This window comes from Elephas maximus, chromosome 15 (assembly GCF_024166365.1).
Source record: "Elephas maximus indicus isolate mEleMax1 chromosome 15, mEleMax1 primary haplotype, whole genome shotgun sequence".
NCBI lineage: Eukaryota > Metazoa > Chordata > Mammalia > Proboscidea > Elephantidae > Elephas > Elephas maximus.
The window spans coordinates 50,967,282-50,993,195 of NC_064833.1; the positions used below are offsets into that span (position 1 = coordinate 50,967,282).

At 37.0% G+C, this 25,914-nt stretch overlaps 1 protein-coding gene across 1 annotated transcript; it reads left to right on the forward strand.

The window, feature by feature from the left end:
* The first annotated feature begins 3,496 nt into the window (after positions 1-3,496).
* Positions 3,497-23,937, forward strand: C15H8orf88 (chromosome 15 C8orf88 homolog). Its single transcript, XM_049854519.1, has 6 exons — positions 3,497-3,602; positions 12,214-12,312; positions 14,824-14,897; positions 18,452-18,527; positions 21,153-21,259; positions 22,612-23,937. The coding sequence occupies exons 2-6, from the start codon at positions 12,240-12,242 to the stop codon at positions 22,633-22,635; spliced, it is 354 nt and encodes a 117-aa protein (XP_049710476.1). The 5' UTR covers positions 3,497-3,602; positions 12,214-12,239; the 3' UTR covers positions 22,636-23,937.
* Positions 23,938-25,914: the final 1,977 nt, after the last annotated feature.

The window sequence follows — 25,914 nt, forward strand, 5'->3', positions numbered from 1 at the left end:
AGCTCCTAGTTTCCATTCTTATCAGATACCATTGATTTGTCAATGTGAAAGAATGACTATCTAACACTCTAGTCTGAACTTCAAGTCCTTTGATTCCCTTCACTGTAATGAAATTTATCTCCATTCCACTCCTACAATTCATCTCTGAAGCTGCACGCTGGTGGTTGTACAGAGAACTGCTCCATCTCTAAACAAACTCAGGTGTCCCACTTTCAGAACACGTAAGTCCTCTATCCTTAAAACATTCTTTGTCTGTACCCATATTCCTGAATATCAGCTTCAAGACTTCTAGTTTCTTCATTATTCTCCCAACCTATCATCCTTTCTGTACTTACCAGTGAATCCCACGACCACACAGATTGATGCCATTCTGAATTCCTGATCTTCACCTTCAACTGGCTCCTCAACATTGCTTAATCGTCTTCAGCTCTCTCTGCAAATTCGCTTGTTGGTTGCCGTCGAATTGATTCCAACTCATAGTGACGCCACGTGTTACAGAGTAGAATTGCTCCATAGGTTTTTTTCTTTTCTGAGGGGGGGTGGGGGGAGCTGTAATCTTAATGGAAGCAGATTGTCAGGTCTTTTCTTCCATAATACCACTGGATGGTTTCGAACTGCCAACCTTTAGGTTAACAGTTGATCGCAAACTTTTGTGCTACACTTCAAAGTCCTAAAGCCCTTTATCACCCTTTCTGCAGTAGACTGCCTTTCTCTTATAGCAGATGATTTCTTATTTCACCTACTTTTTTGTCTCTTCCCTCCACCTACATTCTAGATGCCATTCCCTCATTCCTCCTCAGAGAACTCAAATATCTTTAAAAAAAATTTTTTTATTGTGATAAAATATATACTGAATCCATATTGAAGGCTGTGGTCTTTGATCTTCATTAGTAAGTGCTTCAAGTCCTCTTCACTTTCAGCAAGCAAGGTTGTGTCATCTGCATAACACAGGTTGTTAATAAGTCTTTCTCCAATCCTGATGTCCCGTTCTTCTTCATATAGTCCAGTTTCTTGGATTATTTGCTCAGCATATAGATTGAATAGGTAGGATGAAAGAATACAACCCTGATGCACACCTTTCCTGACTTTAAACCAATCAGTATCCCCTTGTTCTGTCCGAACAACTGCCTCTTGATCTATGTAAAGGTTCCTCATGAGCACAATTAAGTGTTCTGGAATTCCCATTCTTTGACATGTTATATATGCATATATATACTATGAGTAATGAGTATGTCTTTGTTAAATGAGTTATATTTTGTGTGTATAAGAACAAACCAAACCAAACCTGTTGGTGTTGATTCCAACTCATAGTGACCCTATAGGACAAAGTAGTGCTGCCCCATGGAGTTTCCAAGGAGTGGCTGGTGGATTCGAACTGCCAACCTTTTGGCTAGCAGCCAAGCTCTTAACCACTGCACCACCAGGAATGTGTGTATATACAAAATAGCTTTTTGGAAACCTCAACTTAAATAATCCATTATAATATTTATAAGTCCCAATCTTAACTCATTATTTCCTTCCTCAGATCCGCTCTGCCTCTTATATTCCCTGCCTTGTCACCAGTACCCACTCACCTGTCCACCCAAATCAGAAACCCAAGAGTCACACTAGATTCTCTTTTCCTTCACCCCTCACATCCAGTTTGTTGCTAAACTCTGTTGATTTCACCTCAGCAACATCCCTCAGATCTATCCCTTCTTCACTAGTATCTGAGTTCAGACATCATTTCTTACTGGAGTTATTGCAAACACCTTCAAAGAAGTCTCCCTGTTACTAGTTTAATTTTCCTACTTATTCCACCCCCTAAAGAAGACTCACCCTCCTCACACCTGTCAGAATGATCTTTCAGATATTCACTTTTGACCAAGTCAAAAACTTGTCTAAAATCCTTCAAAGAAGTTGCCTCATTTAAAAGACAAACTAAAAGATTCAGAATCTGATTCATGTCACCTCTCCTGTTTCATTTCCCCACTATTGTTTCCCTAACCCCAGCTACCTCATACTAGCCATTCTTTCTTTGCACCGTTCCTCTCCTTTCCTGCAGTTAACTGTAACAAACTAAACATCAGCTGCTCTAAAAACTTTTCTGACCTCCTAGGTCTAAGGAAAAGATCCCTGGGTGGAGCAAATGGTTTGCACTTAACTGCTAACCTAAAGTTTGGCGGTTCAAACCCAACCAGCTCACCTGGAAGAAAGTCTTGGCGATCTGTAAAGATTACAGTCAAGAAAACCGTATGGAGCGGTTTTGCCCTTTAACACATGATTTTACTATTAGTTGAAATAGACTCCATAGCAAGAGTTTGTTTTTTGGTTAAGGTTTAAGGATCAAGTTAGATATTCCTTGTATTGTGCTCCCAACCTAACTCTTGGGTTCCTTCATCACAGCACTTAGCACTAGCCCATGTGCGGCACCAGACCAGGAACCCCCAGAAAACCAAAAAAACCATGGCCAGCCGACTCATAGTGACTCTGTGGAACAGAGTACAACTGCCCCATAGGGTTTCCAAGGAGAGGCTGGTGAATTTCAGTTGCAGACCTTTTGGTTAGTAGCCTGAGCTCTTAACCACTGTGCTACCAGGGCTCCTGTGAACCCCCAGATAACTGTCCTATTACCCCCCGCCCCCACCCCTCACCCCCCAGCACAGTGCTTGGCATCCAGAGAAATTCAAAAGATAACTGGATGAAAATACGAATGAAAGAATACAGGTGAACACTGAAAATGAAAGATTTGGATCTGGGTGGAGAAAATTTTGGTTTTAACTTGTCTTGTCGGAATAGACTCGACGGCACTGGGTGCCTCCATCTAGGACAGCAATCCGTGTGAGATAATGTGCCTGTTGTAAACCATTTCTTAAGCATGTTACGCCCTGACAACCCCAACTGTAGCACGGACTAGACTCATCAGGAAGAAAGCGGCTAGCAACCTGAGGGCTGGAGCTGGCCTCTGTCATCAGCGCGGGCGGCCTCCCTCCCTCACAGAGGCGGCCTCCCTCACAGAGGCGGCCTCCCTCACAGAAGGGGAAGCGGCCTCCCTCACAGAAGGGGAAGCAGCTTCCCTCACAGAGGCGGCCTCCCTCACAGAAGGCGAAGGAGCCTCCCTCACAGAGGCGGCCTCCCTCACAGAAGGCGAAGGAGCCTCCCTCACAGAGGCAGCCTCCCTCACAGAAGGGGAAACAGCCTCCCTCACAGTGGCTGCCTGGAGCCCGCCGCCCGGCCTGGCGTGGGGGGCTCGCCTCGCGCCTCTGCGAAGGCTGTGCATGCGGGCGCGCTCTGTCCAGGACGAGCCTGTCAGCACCTCGGAGAGGCCACTAGCGGCTTCCCCGCAGGACCCGAGGCTCCCGGAGGCGCCTGCAGCGGCTATAACGGTTCTGGCATAGCCGGGGCGCGGCCGTCCTCGGGGCCCCGGCGTCCGAGGCCCCGCCTCGCGCCCTGGGGAGCCGCCCCCGGCCCGCTCCGGCCCCCGCCCCCAGCCGTCGCCACCCGGGGCCGCCAGCAGACGCGCGGCAGAAGCCGTTCCCCGACGGGCAGCGGGGCGCTCGGCCTTCGCGTCTGTGCTGAGCGCGGCGACGCTGCTGCCCGAAATCCTCCTGGATCTTGAGGCGGTAGGTGTCAGGGCAGGGTAAGCAACTTTGGGGGGCAAAAGTCGGGGCCCGAGGCGGGGAGGAGGCAGGTGGGGCTTCGTCTCAGGGAACGGACACCCGGAAAGTTGAGGCGAAGGAGAGAAGCTCTGGGGTCGATCGGGACAGATTACTTCAGGGCCTCCATAGGGTCCCCAAGGCGGGTTATAGCCTGGGATGGGAGCGAGCAAATCGGCTAGAAAGAAGGAAGGGGTTGTGGCTGTTGAGGAAACAGCGGGCAGAGGGACAGGTGGACCAGGGAGAGTGAAACTGCTGGGGAAAAAAAAAAAAAAAAGTAAGTAAATACAGGGCGCCCTCGGTGCCCCGGAGCCGGTGCTGGGTGCTGAGATGGTGTGAAGACTTCCCCATGCCCTGGCACCATCTTTGCCAAATTTATGGCAAAAGTTTTTCTTTGCTGGTGTTTTATCAAAGCTACAGGAAGGGCACTTATGTTAGGAGAATTAGAAACACCTATAACCTGGGCAGTTTTATCCCATGTAAATATTAAATGGTGTTTGTATTGAAAAACATGTCAAATAGACTCTTTTCTTTTTAGTCAGTTGTAACAAGAAGACATGAAATGAAAGATATGATGGTTTATAACTTTGTGTTATTTATTTTGGCTTTTTTCGTTTGAATAGTGCAACCAGATTTGTGAAATGTAAAATGACTCATTCCCAGAGTCATAACTGGCTTTTCTCTTACTCCCCTGTACTTCCTTTATGTTACTTCTCATCTATCAGTTTATCAGTACCTAGTGTTTACTTACAGGCAAGTTGCATTTAGCTTCCAGAAATACTAACTTTGTAAAAGTAATATTTTGAAGTTGGAAATTGATATTAAATCTCATCTGGTTATCATATGGAAAATATAGACAAGGTAGATGAAAATGTGGTCTTATCATTTCTTCACTCAGCTATTTCTTTCATGATACAGTAAAGCCTGGAACCCATGTAAGGCAGAAACCTGTCAGAAAAGAAAAACTCTAATATTTTCTACTTGTAAAGGGTGCTAGAAAAGTTGTAAGGCTGTACCCTGTCAAAGGTGGAAATTTTTTGAGACCTGGAAAGACAAGGCAGTCTTGTTGAGTTCTGGCTCTCACAGGTTTCACTGTTTTTTATATAATCATGTCTTAATTACAGCACAACCATCAGCACTTACTAAAGAAGTCTATAATTTAAATGGGAAATTCCCAGCTTCTAAAAACAGTACGTAAATACGTTTAATATGCTGTGATCTGTGATTCATATGACAGTGTATCATGTCTACAAAATGAGGAAAGCATAGTAATCCCATAATTTAGTTAGTATGCTAGGAAAGATTATAACCTGAGGAAATGAAAATTACTGGCATATTCCGAGTTGTTCAGCAAGGCTTTCTTTCCATAAATGTGCCTTCTCATAATTAATTTCTTTATTCATATATGCATGCAAACCTACAGCATTCCCATCTGATTAATGGAAAGAATTGGAATAGTGGGCAATTTTTTTCCAATATTCTTTAAAATTACTAAAAAGATGAATTGAGAGTTAGTACCTGAATTTTGTACTCAAATCCTCATTTCTAGCACTTATTTGCTGTGTGAACTTCAGCACATCTCTTTTTTTCTGAACCTTAGGTTTCTTTTCTGTAAAATGGGACTAATAATTTTCTTCAACATTTAATATATGGCACAAAAATTAAATGAGATCTGTAAAATATTTAGCATGAGGTGAGACCTCAAAAGGTCCCTAGGTAGTGAAAACAGTTTGCACTTGACTGCTACCCTAACTGTTGGTGGTTTGAACTCACCCACAGTACCACGGAAGAAAAGGCCTGGTCGTTTGCTTTTGTTAAGATTCCAGCCAATAAAACTCCATGGAGCAGTTCTGCTCTGTAGTATATTGGGTCACCATCAGTTGGCATTGACTTGACAGCAACTGACAACAATAACTAAGACCTCAAAAACTGGAATTTTTAAAAGTAAAAGAATAGATATCTGGGTAATAAGATTGTACCCAAATTGGTCAGTATATGTACTTATTATCTCTGTAATAAGTGAATCTTAGAAAATTCTAGGTTGATTAAAATTTCAGAGCTGGTAGGTGTGAGGTGTGGAACTCCTTTGCAGTAAACAATATTGGCATTTTGTCCTGGTTCCTGAGAGCAGGACCACACCTGAAGCCAATGAGTGGGGGGGTCTACTCAACCAAGAGGGAGCACCTGAAGGCCTGATGTAGCCTAAGCCTCAGGAGGCATTAGGTAATCTATCATGGCTGCTTGGTGAGGCCAATAAAGACTTTGGAAGACGGAGGCTTAAGGGAGCTTTAGCTCCTCTTGGGAACATGAAACATCCACGTGGAACATCCCCTAGGAACTTGGAAGCTTTGCCAGGGTTGTGAGTCTTGCAACAGATTATAGGACCTAAGAAACAGAGAAGGGGCTGGTGCCCGCTGACCTAACCCTGGGTGAATGGGGATGAAGGAGCATCGGGTCTGAACTGACCAGGGAAGTGAAGCTGAGATTTCTCTGGACTGGTTTGGCACAAATTAATGTCAGTAGAACATGGAATTTGCTAGAGAGAACAACCCCTGATCATCCAGTGGGTCCCTAGAATTCATCTTTATCCCTTTCTTTCCCCTTTCCCTGCCCCACTTTGCCTTCCGCTTCCTTTACTTCCCCCCATCCCTTCCTCCCTTCTTTGTTTAGCAGAAAAGGAAGCTAAGATATAGTTAGTATTGCTAGGTATAGAATTGCAACTACAACTTAAATTTCTTGATTTCCAGACCAGTACTTACTCATATCATTGGCCTTTTCAAAGATGATTTGTTAAATATGTGTGAGTATGAAAAACAAATGCTTTACTCAGCAACAATGTCACAACATGTATGTTAAGAACTTGTTTACTAACCAAAAGGTCGGTAGTTCAAATCCACCAGCCACTCCTTGGAAACCCTGTGGGGCAGTTCTACTCTGTCCCATAGGGTCGCTGTGAGTCAGAATCGACTCAACAGCAACAGGTTTGGGTTTTTTTTTTTTTTTTAATTAATAAAATGAATATTGAATCAAAATTTTCTTTAAAAAACACTTATGCCACAAAACTATGTATTTAGGTTTTAAAATATAGCTTTATAATAGGCCTACAACTTGCTACCCGATGTTGTAGATAGAATTCTATTTCCTTCCCAGCTGTTGTCCTTTGTAACTATTGACATGGTGAAGCCTACTCTAGGAAATGCCATTTGCTTCAAGGAAACTTTTTCATCTTTATATTCAGTGAATGAAGCAGGCATTACAATTTGTTTTTATTAGAAGTTATTTTGTATCTAACTGTAGTTAAGTCCTTATTCTTTTTTTAATCTCGACTGAGAGTTAGGTTTTGATTTGTGATGTCTTGTTTCAATTATGATCTTGTGCATCAGTTATATAGGAATGATTACTTCTTGCAAATACTTTTTCCGTTAATAACACTGTTGAAGACATGATGGCAGTACACAGAATAATATGCATAATAATTCAAAATTCATTCCTCATAATATCAGTTTATGTGTGCAGGCATAGTCTACGCTTGAAAAAAATCAGTAGTAAACAGTACTGTTATGACACTATCTTTTCTAATCTCCTTCATTAATGGGAATTTATGTATCTGGAGCCCTTGCTCTATCTTTACTACTACAAATTGAAAGGGTAGGTGGCACTAAAAAAGCTTTTATTTTTTTGTTTATTTGCTTGTATCGCAAAGTTATATAATATAGTATTAACTCCCAAACTCTTGAAATTCCCTAGTTTGAATACTGTGGATTTGCTTTGCTTAGCAACTGGAAAACACTTTACAACCTACCAGCTCAGTTTCAGCTGAGCAATGGAAAACAAGGAAATGTGTGCCAAAGTATTCTATTGTATTCGGATTCACTAGTTTCAAATGGGAAGCAGGATGGAAAGCTACTGCATACTAGTATTAGAGTCCCCATTAAAATGGCTAGTATAAAGATAAAATAAAGCAATGCATACTAGATTGCTTTTTTGGTTCTTATTTTAAATATTCTCTTCCATGTAAAAAATATTCAACAAATATTTCTTTGAAATATATATATATATAGTTTTTTTTTTTTTTGCTTCTTGTGTTTATATCCTTTTTTTTTTTTTGCTTCCTTTTATATCAAAGTTGTATTGCCAACAATTACAGACAGGATTAGTTTTGTTTAGAAGGTTGTTAATAACTATGTTGAAATACTGGCAAAGAGATAGCATTACAAACGTAGGTACTTGTTAATTTGGAGTACTGCCTGGCTTTTCTCCAAATTTCAGGAAAAAGTAACTTTTTTGTCCTGAATTATAATAGCTAATTTTGAGGGATTGTTTATAATTTTAACATTTGAATTATACTGTATTTTTCACAAATAAGACATGTACATTAATAACGCACACAGACATACAATGCACATAACACACCTAGGAAAATAATGTGTAAAGAGGTTGCACAGCTGGCAAAAGAGCATGTAACACATGCGTTATTTACGTAGAAATATGGTATATGTCCAAAGACGTTTTAAAATAGACCAGAGCATTTCTTTGGACCTAAAAAGGAGTTATTAATTCTGTTTTATAGTTAGGGAAACAGTCACTTAAATTTATGATTTATTTAAGATCATACGGTTAAGATCATATTGTTTCTGAATGAGCAGGCTTAAAGTCAGGTGTGGTTTTACTTTTGACTTTTTCTTGATAGGCATCACAATTTGGAAAGATTATGTCCCATGCAGGTTTCAAAAGATTTTAGTTATGTCTTTAGTATTTAAATTTATAGAGTTTATATAAGAATAATTGCGTTGTAGATACTAGGGTACAAAGATAAATAAGGTCTACTTTTTATTTTAACCTCAGCTTATAATCTAATCAAATAGGCATGTAATATATTTACTATGATACATTTTAGAAAAATGAATAGACATAGTACAGTAGATACCAGTGGAGAAGAAAAATAAAAAAGGAATAATGATTATTTTTTTTAATAGCATCTATTTTTTAGGAGCTAGAGAACTTTATGTGAGCCAGTTCATTTAACTTCACCTGTTGAGACAAGGATATTTTCAAGGAAGTATTTTTATCAAGAGCTTGGTCTTAGTGTTGAAAGATGAATAGAAATTTGGAAAGGGAGCAATGAGGAGAATGAGGGAACTCCGGACAGAGCACCTAAATATATGGATATACGGTGAAACAAAATCACAATTCAACAACTTTTAGTGAACAGCCACTGTGTACTAGATAACAGTGCTAAACATTGGAGAGACACCTGAGTGATAGAGCTGTAATTTAATAGTCTGGTTAAGAATACAGACAGAAAGCAGGTAATTGGAACTAGTGCAATAAGTACCACTTTGGAGAAGGATAGAGAGGTGCTTTGTGATCACATAAGAAGGATACTTAGCCACAAATTGGGCAATTCTGTCTGGCTGTGAGGTGGAAAGAGAAGTTGGGGCTAGTTAGATTGTAGAGTGTAGCCCAGATGCGTGGGTATACCCATCATTTTCTAGGCTCATGACCTTGGGAAAGTTAACCTAATTTCTCTAAGCCTCGTCTATAAAACAGACAGGATAATAATAGCTAACATTTAGTGAACAGTTACTATGTACCAGGCATTGTGCTAAGTGCTTTATATAGATTATTTAGATTTCACATCAAACCTGTGAGATATTTGCTATTGTTAACTGTACAGTTATATAACTAGATAGTGGAGCCATGAGATAAACCCAGGTAGGCTGACCTGAGACCTGAAGTCTAACTACAAATAGTACCTAATTTATAGAATTGCTATGAATATTACATAATATAAATGTATAGGTAAATGGTTTATTATGCATGACACATGGATACTGGCTCCTGTTTCTATTATTAATAATTCTGGAGATGATGGGGAACTGAAGTTTTTAAAGCAGGAGTGTGTATTGTTTTTAGCTGCAGTTGAGTTGGTTCTGACTCATGGTGGCCCCATGTACAACAGAATGAAACATCGCCCAGTCCTGTGCCATCTTCGGGATCATTGGCATGCTCGAGTCCATTTTTGCAGTCAGTGTGTATTTTGGATGCCTTCGACCTAAGGAGCTCATCTTTTAGCACTAAATTCAAGAATATTCTGTTGTGATCTCTAGGGTTTTCATTGGTTAATTTTTGGAAGTAGATCACCAGGTCTTTCTTCCAAGTCTGTTTTAGCCTGGAAGCTGTTTCTACCTGTTCTGCCAACCTTTTGGTTAGCAGCCGTAGCTCTTAACCACTACGCCACCAGGGTTTCCTTGTTATGAATTAACAGTTCGGTGTGGTTATACTTTTGAGTCTGTTTGATAGGCATCACAATTTGGAAAATTGTGCTGGCATTTGAAATACCAGTGACATAGCTACCAGCATGGTAACAACACACAAGCCACCACAGTATGACAAACTAACAGACAATTGGTGGAGAGAATGTATAGAGGGTAACGAATAATAACAATTTCAAATTTTGATAAGGAGAGATTATTCTAAAGGACTGTTGCAATAGGGAGAATACTCTGATCTCAGAAATCTTAAAGCACCTCAAAATAGAAGAAAGTTTTTCTTCATTGTTATTGTTGTAAGCTGCCTTTAAGTTGGCCCCTGACTCATGGCGACCCCATGCACAAAAAAATGAAGTACTGCTTGTTCCTGCGCCATCCCCATGATTGGTTGCAGATAATACCGTTGTGGTTTGTAGGGTTTTTGGTGGCTGATTTTCGGAAGTAGATTGCCACATCTTCCTTTCGAGTTTGTCTTAGTCTGGAAGCTCCATTGAAACCTGTTCAGCATAATGGCAACACGTAAGCCTCCACTGACATACAGGTGGTGGCTGTGCCTGAATTGCACTGGTCAGGAATTAAACTCAGGTCTCTCACGTGGAAGGTGAGAGTTCTACCACTGGACCACCACTGCCTCTTTTTAGACTTTGGAGATGGGTAAGAAGAACTAGCGGTAACTCTGTGGGGGAGGGGGACATGAGGTGGAAGAATCAGGGTACTTCAACAGAAAGTGTTTCTCTTTGTGGTCAGCCGATTCTCATAGTATACAGAGAAAAGAAATTGTGTTCATTCATATGTTCAGAATGCTTGTTTTACACCTACTTGGAATCCAGTCCAGGTTCTGTGTTAGTTGCAGGAGACCCAAAAGTGATTAAAGATATTGGCCCTTCCTTTAAGGAGAATCTTTTCTTCACTTTTGTCTAGAATGATAGATGGTGTTCTCTAAATGCAATGATGTGACAGGTTTATTTACACTGTCCCAGGAGCATAGAGGAAGGCATTTAAATCAGACTGGGTGATCAGGGAGATGAACTAAGAACTGGTGTGGAACTGAGAGAGTGGTAGTGGGAATGAAGAAAAAAGATTTGAGAGAGATTTTGGAAGTAGAATGGACAGGATTTAGAGACTGATTATGGAATGGGAGGTTCTAATTTAGACCATTGAATTGAAGGAGCCTTTGATCAAGGCTGGTACAAGGGAGTTGATGATAGCTTTAAGGAATATTGAAGGAAAGGTGCCTGTGGGGTCAAAGTAATTAATTTAATTTTGGACATGGTGAATTTAAGGTGCCTGACTTGCGTGTTATAGTATATGGAAATCCTGGTGGCATAGTGGTTAAGAGCTACAGCTGCTGACCAAAAGGTCAGCAGTTGAATCCACCAGGTGCTCCTTGGAGACTCTGTGGGGGAGTTCCACTCTGTTCTGTAAGGTTGCTATGAGTCGGAATCAACCCAACGGCAGTGGTTTTTGGGTGGGTGATATTATATGGAGCCCTGGTGGTACAGCAGTTAAGAGCTTGGCTGCTAACCAAAAGGTTGGCAATTCAAATCAACCAGCCACTCATTGGAAATCCTGTGGGGCAGTTCTACCCTGTCCTGTGGGGTTGCTATGAATCGGAATCAACTTGATGGCAACGAGTTTGGTGATATTATATAAATTAAAATATCTTTAGGCAATTAAAAAATAGAATGGGAATTTAAAAGAGAGGTGGATAGTGGGAGTACAAATTAGGGCATATTTATCATATAGATGGATAGTTGCAGCTTGAGAGTTGATGAGGTTGGCTAAGAGGGCCAAAGTCATGTTTGGCAGAATCTCTACATTTAATTGGAGAACAGAGGCAGAACAATCAGCTAAGGAAGTTAGTAATCAAAGAAATAGGAAACAAACCAAAAGAATAGAATCAGGGAAGAAAATGTTTTAAAGAGGAAGTGGCCAACAGTCATAACTTATATAAAGAGGTCTAAGGTTATTGTTAGGAGTCCTGGTGCTCGGCTGCTAACTGAAAGGTTAACCATTCAAAACCACCACCTGCTCCTCGGGAGAAGGATGTTGCAGTCTGCTTCTGTAAAGATTTACAGCCTTGGAAAACCTATGGGGCAGTTTTCCTCTGTCCTATAGGGTCGCTGTGAGTCAGAATCAACTCGACAGCAATAGGTTTGGTTTTACTTTGATAAGGTTATTGTATTTATTTTAAATGCTTCTTTTGTGTTTGTGTTTTCTACCTGAACTTACAAAATAGGTATCCTTAAATGAATGTTATGGTTATTTTGTCCAAAAAATAAAAATGTATTTTTTCCCTCCTAAAGTATGGAACCTCAAGGTCTTTGTGATAATGGAAACCAAAAAATTAATTGGTAAACCGCTTCAACCAGCAAGACCTGTTCGTCATCTGACTTCTCCTCCTGGTGAGTAATCTAGGGTACATATCTTTAGATATTAATTTGTGGCTAATTAGTATTTTGATCAGCTTTTGAAAATCAGCCATTGGAAACCCTATGGAGCACAGTTCTACTCTGACAAACATGGGGTCACCATAAGTTGGAATTGACTTGACAGCAACTGGTTTGGTTTTGGAATTGGTGTTTGAAAGGCTAAATAATTCATAAAGTAATTGTTTGTGGTGGATATTTAAAGAAATAACGAAAACTAATGTCCTTCTCTGAAGAGTTTGAAAGTATTACCAAAAGACAAGATTTCTTAATAATCTATCAGTCCATAGTCTCCCAGACCAGCAAAGGTAGGAAGATATGGTCCTCAAGGAAAAGTAACTTTATAGTTTTCATATCTTATTTTAATAGTTAACTGGTTCTTGCTCAGAGTAGTACCTCCAGTGCAAATTGTGCCCTGTGATTATGATCACTATAGAACAACCATGCTAGAGAGAGAATTCGCCTTTTAAAAAACATACCTAAATGCAGTAATTAAAAAAAAAGTGATTGCACAAAACAACAGTTGGAGATTCTGTAGTAGTTGTGATATTACAGTTTTACTCCCATAGAGATTAAGGCTATACTTAAGTTAGAACATAGAATCTAACTTCTGGAAATTTAAACAACAATAATAGATAAATTCTAAAATTAAATGATTATTTTAGTCCATAAGACTATTCTTTTGAACACCTTCTTGGAGTAATTCATATTTAACTCCTAAATTGGAATATTAACATTTTTATTCTACTTATTGTTGTTTTGGTGATATATGTATAACCTGTTAAATTCTTTTTAGCCTATGTGTTTACTTGAATTAAGAGCTCTTTATACTTGTTAATTATACAAGGGAAGAAAAAGCCCTTTTAAAAGGTGCAAAGATGAAGCAGACAAGATAGCGGTGGTACTAATTCCTCAGCCTTCCACTCTCCCATGCTTGGTTCTTAGTTTTGTCATGATTCGTCTGAAGTTGGATGTGACTCAGGACAGACAAATGAAATTAATGGCTCCCCCTGGACCATAACTTAGCAACACTGATCCCATATCCTTTGGTGTACTGGAGAAGTTGTATAGTGTCAAGCCTCAGATTTTATCCTAAAGGAAAGTTATAAAGCCATTGGCAGCAGCTTCATTCTGTGACTAACGCTTTTACAGTGCCCTTCCTTCCCTTCATCTGTGCAGACCCAGTTTTTCACTGATCACTTTATTCCAGGGTTATTCCATGGGCAAATGGGGTGGGCAGGTAGCCCTTCTCTCTCATTTGCTTACACCTTCCTAAGATCCAGACAGAGGGATTGGGTTTTTTGGTTTTAGGCAGAAAATTTAGTGTATAAAAACATGTAATTTTGGCCTTTTTCAAGCTCCTCCTCCAATAACCAAAAAAAACAAAAACAAAACCATTACTATCGAGTCAGTGCTGAGTCATAGCGACCCCATAGGATTTCCAAAGGCTGTAAATCTCTGTGGAAATCAATTGCCACATCTTTCTACCTCAGAGCCACTGGTGGTTTCGAACTGCCGACCTTTTGATTAGCAGTCAATTGCTTTAACCACTGCGCCAGCAGGGCTCCTCCCACATATACCCTTGCCCAATTCAAATTCCCAAAGGAATCTTCTAGTTTTTTCTTCAAGATTCAGATTGGATTACTTCCTCTTGTAGAGCTTTCCTTGAAATGCCAAAACCTATTGATCTCTCCCCTAGCATCTTTTCTGTACCTTTTACATACACATCAACATACCTCTCATATACACATATACACACCTCTCGCTTACACATCAAATTTTATCACAATAATTTATGAGCTTGTCTTTTAAAATAGATGATGAAATGCAAAACAGAATTTCAAATTTTCGTGGAATCCATGAATCCCTGGAGGCTGAATAAACTCTGGAAACTATTGCCCTGAGATAATCTTTAAATTTAAGCCAAAAACATCGCCTGAAATACTCTTAAAACCAAACAGTAGTTTGTTTAGCTTCACTAGTAAAGGATACCTGCCTTGCGCGTTATGGTTTTTTAAGATCTGTCTATATTCAATTAATTTGGCAACAGCAACTGGAAAGATTAGATAAGAACCTTAGGGAGCAGTGAGTTTGTGTTAACAAGGGAGGAACAACTCAGAAAAGGAGAGTGAGAATGGTTGCACAACTTGACAACTGTAATCAGAGTCACTGAATTGTACTTGTAGAAGCTGTTGAATTGGTGTATGTTCTGCTGTGTATATTAACAACAGAATAAAATAAATTATTTTTAAAAAGAGACTATGAACTCTTTTATCTCTGAACTGTCTTCATGTTTGTATACCCATCTGCTGACACAGTGGCTTACATTTAATAGGGTGGAATAAATGTCTGTTGAATAATAGAACTATCAGAAAATTTCAAGATAGTACCTAGAATATTCTGGACACTTAAGTTTTATAGGTGGTACCATATCATTTACCGAAGTCATGGATATCTAAAATCGTTTCCTCTTTTCTCTCTTTATAGGAGTAGTGTTTCCCTTCAACTTTCAAAATGAATATTCGTACAACACTCAGTGCTTACAAAGTGGAGTTGGCAGAGTAAGTCTTAGAAATTATAATAAGATGAAGCATTTATTTACAGACTGGAAAGTAATATTTGTTAGATGGCTGTTGTGTACCAGGCACTATACTAAATGCTTTGTACGCTTTTTGTTTTTAAAGACATATTTCAAGCATATATTAAAGAGAACATAATATTTATATACCTATCACACAGCATTTTCAAATCTAAACATTTTTTCATATTTGTTTTTAAAAATTTAAAGAAAAATGTGACAGATATAGTTGAAAATCCCTTGTATATTCCTATATAATCCCTTTTCCTTCCCAACTTTCTTAGAAAAAACTATCCTCAATTTATTTTTTTCTCTGAATGTATTTGAACTTTAGCTACAATAATAGAAATTGCTTTAAGTGTTTTATAATTTTATATAAATAGTATCATACCCACATGTTTCTGTAATTTTTCCCTTTCTCATTGTTTATAATTTTAAATTTTTTGACTAAATAGCCACAAAGTTTGAAATTTAAAATATACAAAATGGTATCTAGAGAAAAATTCCCCTCCAATCTCTGACCCCCCATCACCCATTTCTTTTCACCAAAAGTAATCATTGTATCTTAGCTAGATACTTGTAGAGACTATGCATGAATAATCGTAAGTATATTAATAAATTGAATACTAGACAACTGTTACAGTGAATAAAGTAGTTCTGTGTGTGCTGATACAGAAAAATAATAGTGCGCGAAGACTCTGATTTTTCCACGTCCTTACCTTGTTATTGTCAGACTTTAACATTTTTTTTGTTGTCCAGTAAGTGAGAACACATATCTTTTTGTTGTTTTTAATTCCCAATTTTCCGTTACTTGTGAAGTAGAGCAGCATTTCGTGTCTTTAACTTGGCCATTTGGATTTCCTCTTCTGTGAATTGCCAGTTCACATCCTTGTGCATTTTGGGGGGACTTGTAATATTCTTCTTGACTTGTATGACTTTGAGAGTACTATAGTCTGGATTCCAGTTATTGCTCTTTTTTGTTGTTAAGTTGTAAAAGTTCATTATATATTCTGGATATCAAGCCTGTAACAGAGGTGTGGCTCCCCCAGATTTTCTTCCAATCTGTAAATTGTCTCTTCACTTTGTTGATAAAGTCTTTTGATTAAAAAAATACATATATATTCTTAAATTTTGATGGGGTTCCATTATCTATTTTGTCATCTGTTGCATATGCTTTTGGTGCCATATCCAAGAATCTATTGTTAAAAGCTAGATCCTAAAGTATTATCCCTTTTGTTTTCTTCTAAGAGTTTTCTATCTTTTGATCTTTGATCCATTTTGAGTTAGTTTTTTATATGGTGGGAGGTATGGGTCCATGTTCCTTCTGTTTGTGGAAATCCAGTTGTTCTAGAATCATTTATTAAAGAGACTTTTCATTCCCTATTGGATGGATTTAACATCCTTGTTGAAGAACAATTGACCATAGATAATATGGTTTTATTTCTGGACTCTCAATTCTATTCCATTGGTCTATATGTCTGTATTATTACCAGTACCACACTGTTTTGATTGCTGTAGGTTGATGGTATGTTTGGGAAGTGTGAGTCATCCTACTTTGTTCTTCATTTTCAAGGTTCCTTTGGCTATTTAGGGTGCCTTTCAGTTCCATATAAGTTTGAGGATTGGCTTTTCCATTTCTGAAAAGGATATTAAGGCAACAATTCCATTTGGAACATCATCTAAAAGAATAGTCTACCTAGGAATCAATGTAACCAGGAAGGTGAAAGACTTATACACTGAAAACTATAAGATACAATGAAAGAAATTAAAGATCTAAATAAATGGGTTTAAAAAAGTGACAGGATACAAGGTCAGCACATAAAAAAGTCAGGTTTTCATAATAGGTCATATTATCTATGGTCAATTGTTCTTCAACAAGGATGAGTATTGCATTGAATTTATAGATTTCTTTAGGTAGTGGTGATAACAATAGTAAGCCTTTTGATTTAGGAGCATGGAATTTCCTTCCATTTATTTAGATCTTTAATTTCTTTCAGTAGTATTTTACAGTTCTCAGTGTACGGGTCTTTTACCTTCCTGGTTACATTGATTCCTAGGTAGACTATTCTTTTAGATGATATTATAAATGGAATTGTTGCCTTAATTTCCTTTTTAGATTGCTCATTGCTAGTGTATAAAAACCTGACTTTTTTATGTGCTGACCTTGTATCCTGTCACTTTTTTAAACCCATTTATTTAGATCTTTAATTTCTTTCATTGTATCTTATAGTTTTCAGTGTATAAGTCTTTCACTTTCCTGGTTACATTGATTCCTAGGTAGACTATTCTTTTAGATGACGTTCCAAATGGAATTGTTGCCTTAATATCCTTTTCAGATTGCTCATTGCTAGTATATAAAAAACCTGACTTTTTAATGTGCTGACCTTGTATCCTGCCACTTTTCTGAGTTAATTTATTAGCTCTCAGAGTTTTCTTGTGGACTCTTTGGGATCCTCTGTGTATAGGATGAAACCCTGGTGGCGTAGTGATTAAGAGCTATGGCTGCTAACCAAAAAGTCAGCAGTTCGAATCCACCAGGCGCTCCTTGGAAACTCTATGGGGTCGTTCTACTGTGTCCTATAGGGTCGCTATGAGTTGGAATTGACTCCACGGCAATGGGTTATGTATAAGATTATGTTATCTTCTAAAAGGGATAGTTTTATTTCTCCCTTCCCAATTTGGATACCTTTTATTTTTCTTGCCTAATTTTCTGGCTAGAACTTAAGAGTACTATATTGAATAGCTATGATGAGAGTGGGCATCCTTGTACTGTTTCTGATCTTAAGGGGGAAGCTCTCAGTCTTTCTTTATTGTATATTAGCTTAGCTGTGGGTTTTTCATAAATAGCTTGATTAATTTCCCTTCATTCCTAGTTTGTTGAGTGTTTTTATCATGAAAGGGTGTTGGATTTTATCAAGAGCCTTCACTCTATTGATTGAGATGATCATGTGGTTCTTTTCCTTTGTTCTGTTCCTGTGGTATGTTATATTGATTTGCTAATGTTGAACAGCTGTTGCATTCCTGGAATAAATCCCACTTGATTATGAGGTATAATCCTTTTAATATGCTTTTGAATTTGGTTTGCTAGTATTTTGTTGAAGGTAGGCCAGAGACAGGCACCTGGCTTCAGTCTCTCAGCCCCTTGACTTAGACACACATAATAATTTGCAAATAAAACCTGTTCTTCTCCCTCTAGAGCTAGAGACTAGGGTCCTCGGAATACAGGCTGTCCCAGCTTTAAGACAGTCTCTGAGCCTGGGGGTGGGCTGGAAGGGTACGGCATAGACTCATAAAAAACCAAATCTTCCATTTTCAAGTCACATTTTTCTTGATTCATTGTTTTCTTACTTGTTGTAATCCTTTGACTAGCTTCCATAGTTCTGACAAAGTTGGTTCTACCAGTTTCTTCTTGCCTTTATGGTGTTTCTGTGAGGGGATGGGAGTGTGGAACTGCTTAAGCCACCATCTTGGCCCTCCTCTGTGTTATGTAAAATTTTAAACTTGAGATAAAAAGTGTATTTTCTTTTTGTTCAACAGTGTAAGACAAATGGAATGCAAGCTTTTCCTCAAGGTCTTAATGAAAAACAGCAGCATCAGTCTCCAGTTAAAAAAGGTAAACTTTTACCACAATTCCCTAATTTCATTAGCGAATGTCTTAGCATTCATGTAAACGTTAATATTTGCTGCTTGGTTGAAAACTTTATGAATGTAAATGTATGTAAGAAATTTTATTATTTTCTTTTAGGTTGATTTCTGCCTATGCTGGTCAGGCTACAGGTTTTACTACTTTTAAGGCGGAGACCAGAATAACAATGGCTTAAACAAAATAGAAGTTTTTATTGTGTGTATGTTGACCTTGTAGCTGCCACTTTCCTCAATTACATGGCAAAATTAAATTCTAATAAAAAAATTAGAATTCAAAATTAAATTCTAATAGCTTTCTTGTGGACTCCTTGAGGTTTTCTATGTATAGGATCATGTCACCTGCAAAAAGGGATAGTTTTACTTCCTCCTTGCCAATTTGGATACCTTTTATTTATTTAATTTTTTTCTAGCCTAATTGTTCTGGCTAGGACTTCCAGAACAATGTGGAATAGCAAAAAAAAAGAAAAAAAAAGTGGAATAGCAAAGGTAAGAGTTATTCCTGATCTTAATGAGAAACCTCTTAGCCTTGCTCCATTGAGTATGAGATTAGCTGTGGGTTTTTCATAAATGCCCTTTATTTTATTGAGGAATTTCCATTCTATTCCCAGCTTGTTGAATGTTTTTTATGATTAAAGAAGGTTGGATTTTGTCAAATAACCTTTTTTGCATTGATTGAGATACTTGTGTGGTTCTTTTCTTTTGTTGTAGTAATGCGTTATATAATATTGATTGATTTTCTGATGTTGAACCACCCTCACATTCCTGGGTAAATCCCACTTGATAATGGTGTATAATCCTTTTAGTATATTTTTGGATTTGGTTTGCTAGTATTTTGTTGATTATTTTTGTGCCTATATTCGTTAGGGATATTGGTCTGTAGTTTTCCTGTGTCTGGTTTTGGTATAAAGGTAATGTTGGTCTCATAGAATGAGTTGGGTAGTGTTTCCTCCTCTTCTATTTTTTTTTTAGAAAAATTTGAACAGGATTAGAGTTACTTCTTCTATAAATGATAGAATTCCCCAGTGAAGGTGTCTGGTCCAGGGCTTTTCGTTGTTGGGAGGTTTTTGATTACTGATTCAAGCTCTTCACTTGTTATGTGTCTGTTGATACCCACTATTTCTTGTCGAGTCAATGTAGAGAGTTTGTATGTTTAAAAATTTGTCCATTTCCTCGAAGTTATCTAATTTTTTGGTGTACAACTGTTTCTAGTATTGCCTTATAATTCTTTTTATTTCTGATGTGCAACATCACCAGTATCTATTTCAAGAACATTCTCATCACCTCAAAAGGAAACTCTGTACCCATAAAACAGTCACTCCCCATTCCCTCCTCCAGCCAGCCCTTGGCAACCACTAATCTGCTTTCTGTCTCTATGGATTTGCCTATTTTGGATATTTGATATAAATTGAATCATACAATATGTGGCCTTTAGTATTTTGCTTCTTTCATTTTGCATAATATTTTTGAGGTCCATCCACTTTGTAGCATGTATCAATACTTAATTCCTTTTTATGGATGACTAGTATTTCATTGTATAGGTATACCAGATTTGTTTATCCACTCATCACTTGATGGACAGTTGGGTTGTTCCCAGTTTGTCTGTAATGAATGGTTATAGTGAAACCTCGCAACCACTTGTAGGTCCTCCTCCCCACCACTGCATTGACCTTTTTGCTTTAGTTATTATATGCATGATATCTCCATACCTTGAAAACCCCACCAATGTTAGAATTTTTGCTTTAAACAATTACACATATTTTTACAAAACTTAGAGAAAAAATAGTAGTCTATTTACCCAGCTATTTACCATTTCTGTTGCTCGTTCTTTATTCCTGAAGATGAAATTTTAAATTATTATTACCCTCCAGCATGAAGAAATTCTATTAGCATTTCTCAGAGAGCAAGTTTTTTGCTACAAATTTTTCTCCCTCATCTGAAAAGGTCTTTGCCTAGTGTTCATTCCTAAAAGATATTTTCACTGGATATGAAATTGAGTTGCTGGTTCCTTCCTTTTAGCACTTTAAAGACATTGTTTCATTGTCTTCTAGCCCAACATATAGTCTATCTTGGTGGTAGTTTCTGGTGTGGTTTCTGATGAGAAATCTGCAGATATTTGAATCATTGTTCCCTTTGAAGATAGAAGCCCTATCCTGGATCTTGCTCATCCAGTACCTAGCATAGTATACTGAGCATACAATAAATGTTTCTTGAATCAAATTTATTTTAATTTGATTGTATCAAATGTTTAGTAACTTAATATAAAAACAAATAGGCTCATCAAAGTTCCATTTTGGTAGGATCTGAATTGCTGAATAGATGTTACTGTTTTTATATTCTGGTATATATAATACCAGATGACTTTACTAGACTTGAATAACCAGATGAAAGAAGCCATGAAGTACCTATTTTCTTCAACAGCTGTCTTTCTTCCAGTTTTCCAAAGCTTCCCCTCCCCTACTCTTTTGCATGGGAAGTACTCATCATTTTATGAAACAATGGACAGTTAAGGTACATTCAGAAAGAAATGAGCCAAAAAGTGATGTAGGAGAGTAATATGTTTTATAACATTACAATTGATGTTCAATATCTACAGAAAGAATTAAATACAGCAGAGATTTCCTGTTGAAGCTTTCAAGTGTTTCCATCTGCAGGAAAAAACCAGACTTTCTGCCTGATCATCCCATTGTACTTCAAAAACCAGTAAGGAGTTTTCTAATTTTATATTATTGTAAATCTGAAATAATTGTCTTTAACATTTTCATTTGAGTCTATTTTAGATTTTTTAACTGTTCTCCCTGTAATATATAATTCAGAATGGTAAAAGAAGTCATCCCATAAATTCTTCAAAGTGTTTTTGCTATTTTCAGCCCTTGATATTTCTGGATCAGCTCATAAAATTCCATCAAAATAAATACAATAAATAAATTCATAATCTTTTAGGATATTGATTGGAAAGCACATGGTTTTTAGTATCAGATGGGTTCAAATTGGATCTCCACTCTATATACTGTTAGTTCAAACTTGGACAAGTCACTTACCCTCCTTTAGTCTCAGCTTTTGCAACTGCATACAATAAGTGATAAACTCTTTCTCATAGACTTGGTTGTTAGGAGTAAATGAAATAATGTATGAAAATGCTTAATATGGTACCTGTCTTTTATTATGTACTCAGTAAATGTTAATTTCCACCTTTTAGGAGCTCTGGAGGTACAGTGGTTAGGAGCTCTGGTGGTACAGTGGTTAAGAGCTTGACAACGGGTTTGGCTTTTATTTTTGGCATGGTCTCTACTTCCATTTTGACCAGAATTTGTTTTGTATTTAGAGTCTTCATACACTATTTTATATAGGCAAAAGCAAGTCAGATGGTATAAGACTCAGCAAATATAGGTATGCTGGGAATGGCTCAAATGTGAAATATAGATTACCTCCTGTGTTTTGGGGATTCTAACTCTTTTGGTGTCTGTAGCTTTTTTTTTTTTCCCCTTATAGTTTTTTTGAAATTTATCTTGTTCATAATGTATATGTTTCTAAATTTAAACTCCCTAATTTACAGACCTCCAGTCATCTTTTTTTTTTTAATTCATGAAAGCAGGAATATTTGATGTTTGAATTTTCCCAGCTGTTCAAAGTCAAGACCTGTTTCTAGGGACATACAATCCTTAGTCTGTAAGAACAAATTTAAACTTTAATGCAATATAAAAATCACTTTTCCATTTGTAGACTTCACATCTTAAATAACATTTTATTTTGTAATTAAAAGTTTGACATACACATTGTTTTGAACAAACCTTGTATATTGACTTTGCTTTTGATTTATGCATTAATAACAAGTTTGAAATAGAATTTAATATATTTGAAATGAATTACATATGCCGTATTAAACACAGAAGAACTGTTTTGTTATTTTACAAATTACAGTTACTTTAATAGTTTCTCTAGTAACATGCATTTAGATGAGTAAACAGTAGGTTCACAGTATCTGGTTTGATAAACTAGTAAAAACCATATTTATTCAATCTAATTGATAAAATACTTTCTCTTCTATATTACAGGAAAACAACCAAAGTTTTAAGTAGCATTTTAAGAACAGATGAATTTGAAGATAAAGAATTATTTGTTTTATATTTTGGACACCTAAAAATGAAGTGGATTTAGTAACAGATAACTGCAATGGACTGACAATTCAATTTATTTTTAATTTTGATGGTTGGCTATTTGGTTTTTCCAAAAATGAGAAAGATATTTTAAACTATAAAGAATTTTCTAATCAGTTCAGCTTTGCAGGCAGTTACCTGCATAAATTGGCAAGTGACACTGGAAAGTAGAAATCTGGTTAGTGAAGTGGGAAGACTGTAATTTGCATGCTACTTGCAGTTTTTTGTTTTTCATCACTTGTAATAATGGAATGGAAATGCAAGCTGTAAAGATTCTCAAATATAAAGTATTTGCTACGATGTATGTATGTGGTATATAATTTTTTGTCGCTTTGAAAGTTGTCTTTGTTCTGTTTCCCACTCATTTCATACCAGGGCTTGAAATAATGTTAATCTCTCCAGAGACTTAGAATGATTTAAAATGTTCAATACATAATTATCATTGGTGGTGGGAAGGAGAATTTTTTAATAGCCATTTCTGATCAAATATGTGATTGATCTGTAGTTTTTCACAGTAACATTGTCTTAGAGTCATGATTACTAGCAGAGATTTACAGTTTGGGAGCTGTAGCAGTGAATGAAAGTGACATTGAAAAATAACTACTACTCATGTCACTATAATCAGACCATATGAAGGGTAGAAGTTGAGCAACTGCAAAAATAGAACTGATACTTTATTGCCAAAAAGGAAAAAAAATTGATATTTGCAAACAGTTCAGGTGCATTACATTTCAATTTGGTAATTGCTATGTCAAGGACATAAATGGATGAAGAATTTTTGGCTTTCAACTTTTAACTCTTAGGTTATACATTAAATTTCCTGCAGTTTGTCACTCTGCATGTTATCATTGTTAGAAAAAAAAAAAAGTTTCTTCCAACACCGTGTCACCAAAAAAAAAAAAAAAAAGGCTGTTAAAAAGGTAAGTATAAATTCTTTGCCTATCTGATCTCTCAGATCCAAGGTCTATTGGCAAGGAGTGAAAGGCCATCATTTGATGGAATGTTTTATCTTGCACTGAATCCTGAACTCCTAAAACCAGTACCTTTCTCTCACTGGATTTTGAGCTTGTTACCCAGATTCATGCTTTAGTCCAGGTAGGTTTCCCATCTTGGTCTTTCACTACCTCATTTTTATATTACTTTCTTTCCCAGAAAAATGGATCCTTTTGTAAAAGAAAAGTCTTCATTAACTATAGGTTTATTGGTTAATTTAAAATGAGACATTTGTACATAGGGCCAAGTTTTTTTTTATTTGCTTTTTTTATGACTCTCTTTCTACTGTAGGTCCAAATATACATATGTGCATATTAATACACACACACATTCATACATACTCTTTCATACACATATACACACAAATACATGTATAATTTGTATGAGAGCTTAGGTCAGAATTACATATAATTAAATTGGTTTGCTCTATAATTTACCTATTCTTAGGATCTTTTGATTCTAGCTTAAAAAAATATGACAGAACCTATTCCAGTTTGAAAACTAGAGAGCCCTTCCACTTAATCACCACTGTTACTGAAGGCAGAATCCTTTAAAATCATGCTCCCATGTTACTTTGGAAACTACCTAGTACTCCAAAGACTTGATGTGCTTTTCCGAATCTGACACTGAATTGGACCAGCCAGAGCAATGTTTTGATTGGTTATGATTTGTTCGTGTTTATTGTAAGCATTTATAACCAATGTTTTTAAGAAGAGGTTGTATGTTAAATGTTTCCTAGGTTTCAAAGTAAGTTGATCCTTTCTTACTGTATATAATCGGAGTGAGACTGCAAAGACTGCTATTTGCCTTTGTACATATGTATAGCTTGTTTGAATAATCATTGTACATCTTCATTAATGTTCTTTGCTTTGAATATAAAGAGTTGCACTATATCTTGTTTCATAGTATTTGTTATCTTTTAGATTTGACATATGCATGTATCTGTCTCTGAAAAAAAAATTAGAGACAGATACATGCATATGTCAAATTTTACTGTCTCTGTCTAGTAGAAAAAATTCTACAAGAAAAAAAAATTAGATCAGATGAGAGGACTAAGATCATGCAATAGTATATGGTAAAAGTTACTACTCTTCAGATTAATTTGAGAAAATATTTTAGCATCAATTTTATAATTGAAAAATAAAATTTTAGTTCAACCTTTTTTTTCCCCTCAGAGTTTTCCAACAGTAAAAAAAAAAAAAAATTACTTATTATTTTTTCCCACAAGAGTTGTGGTCTCAAAGGAATTTGGACTAAAGAATAGCATGGCGATTAATTTCTATGTGCTTTATGTTTTCATTAGGAGGGTTTATAATCAGAAGAGATTTTATTACTTAAGATATTTAATTTATGAGTTTTGATAGCAGAGTATATCTAGTTTTAGAGCTCTAGTTATTCTAGTGTTGTAACTGGAAAACATATATCTTCTGTCCAGTCTATTGTATGACTTCCCTAAAGCTTTGTATGTACTTTATATTTCTTCTTTATTCAGTTAGGCTAAAAAATGTTTTTAAAGTATTTTTAAATCCTTATTTAAGTGAAAATGCCAATTTTTTTAAAACAATTTTTTAAAATCGTACTTTATATGAAGGTTAACAGAACAAACTAGCTTCTCATTAAACAATTAGTACACATACTGTTCTGTGACATTGGTTACCAATCCCACAACATGTCAACACTCTCCCCTTCTCGACCTTGGGTTCCCTATTACAAGCTTTCCTGTCCCTTCCTGCCTTCTAGTCCATGCCCTTAGGCTGGTGTGCCTATTTAGTCTCTTTTGTTTTATGGGCCTCTCTAATCATTGGCTGAAGGATGAACTTCAGGGAGTAACTTCATTACTGAGCTAAAAGGGTATCTGGGGACCATACTCTTGGGGTTTCTCCAGTCTCTGTCAGGTCAGTAAGTCTGGTCTTTTTCTGTGAGTTAGAATTTTGTTCTACATTTTTCTCCAGCTCTGTCTGGAACCCTTTATTATGATCCCTGTCAAAGCAGTCAGTGGTGGTAGCCAGGCACCATCTAGGTGTGCTGGACTGTCTGCTGGAGGCTGTCATAGTTGTGATCCATTAGTCCTTTGGACAAATCTTTCCCATGTGTCTTTGGTTTTCTTGCATTCTCCCTTGCTCCTAAAGGGGTGAGACCAGTGGAGTATCATAGATGGCCGCTCACAAGCTTTTAAGACACTAGACGCTACTCACGAAAGTCAAATGT

Bases quoted from the DNA above. Each gene is read 5' to 3' on its own strand.
- C15H8orf88 (XM_049854519.1), top strand. From the start codon at position 12,240: ATGGAAACCAAAAAATTAATTGGTAAACCGCTTCAACCAGCAAGACCT. The intron at 14,898-18,451 runs GTAAGTCTTAGA...TTTGTTCAACAG, and splicing joins TACAAAGTGGAGTTGGCAGA to TGTAAGACAAATGGAATGCA. The intron at 21,260-22,611 runs GTAAGGAGTTTT...TCTATATTACAG, and splicing joins CCATTGTACTTCAAAAACCA to GAAAACAACCAAAGTTTTAA.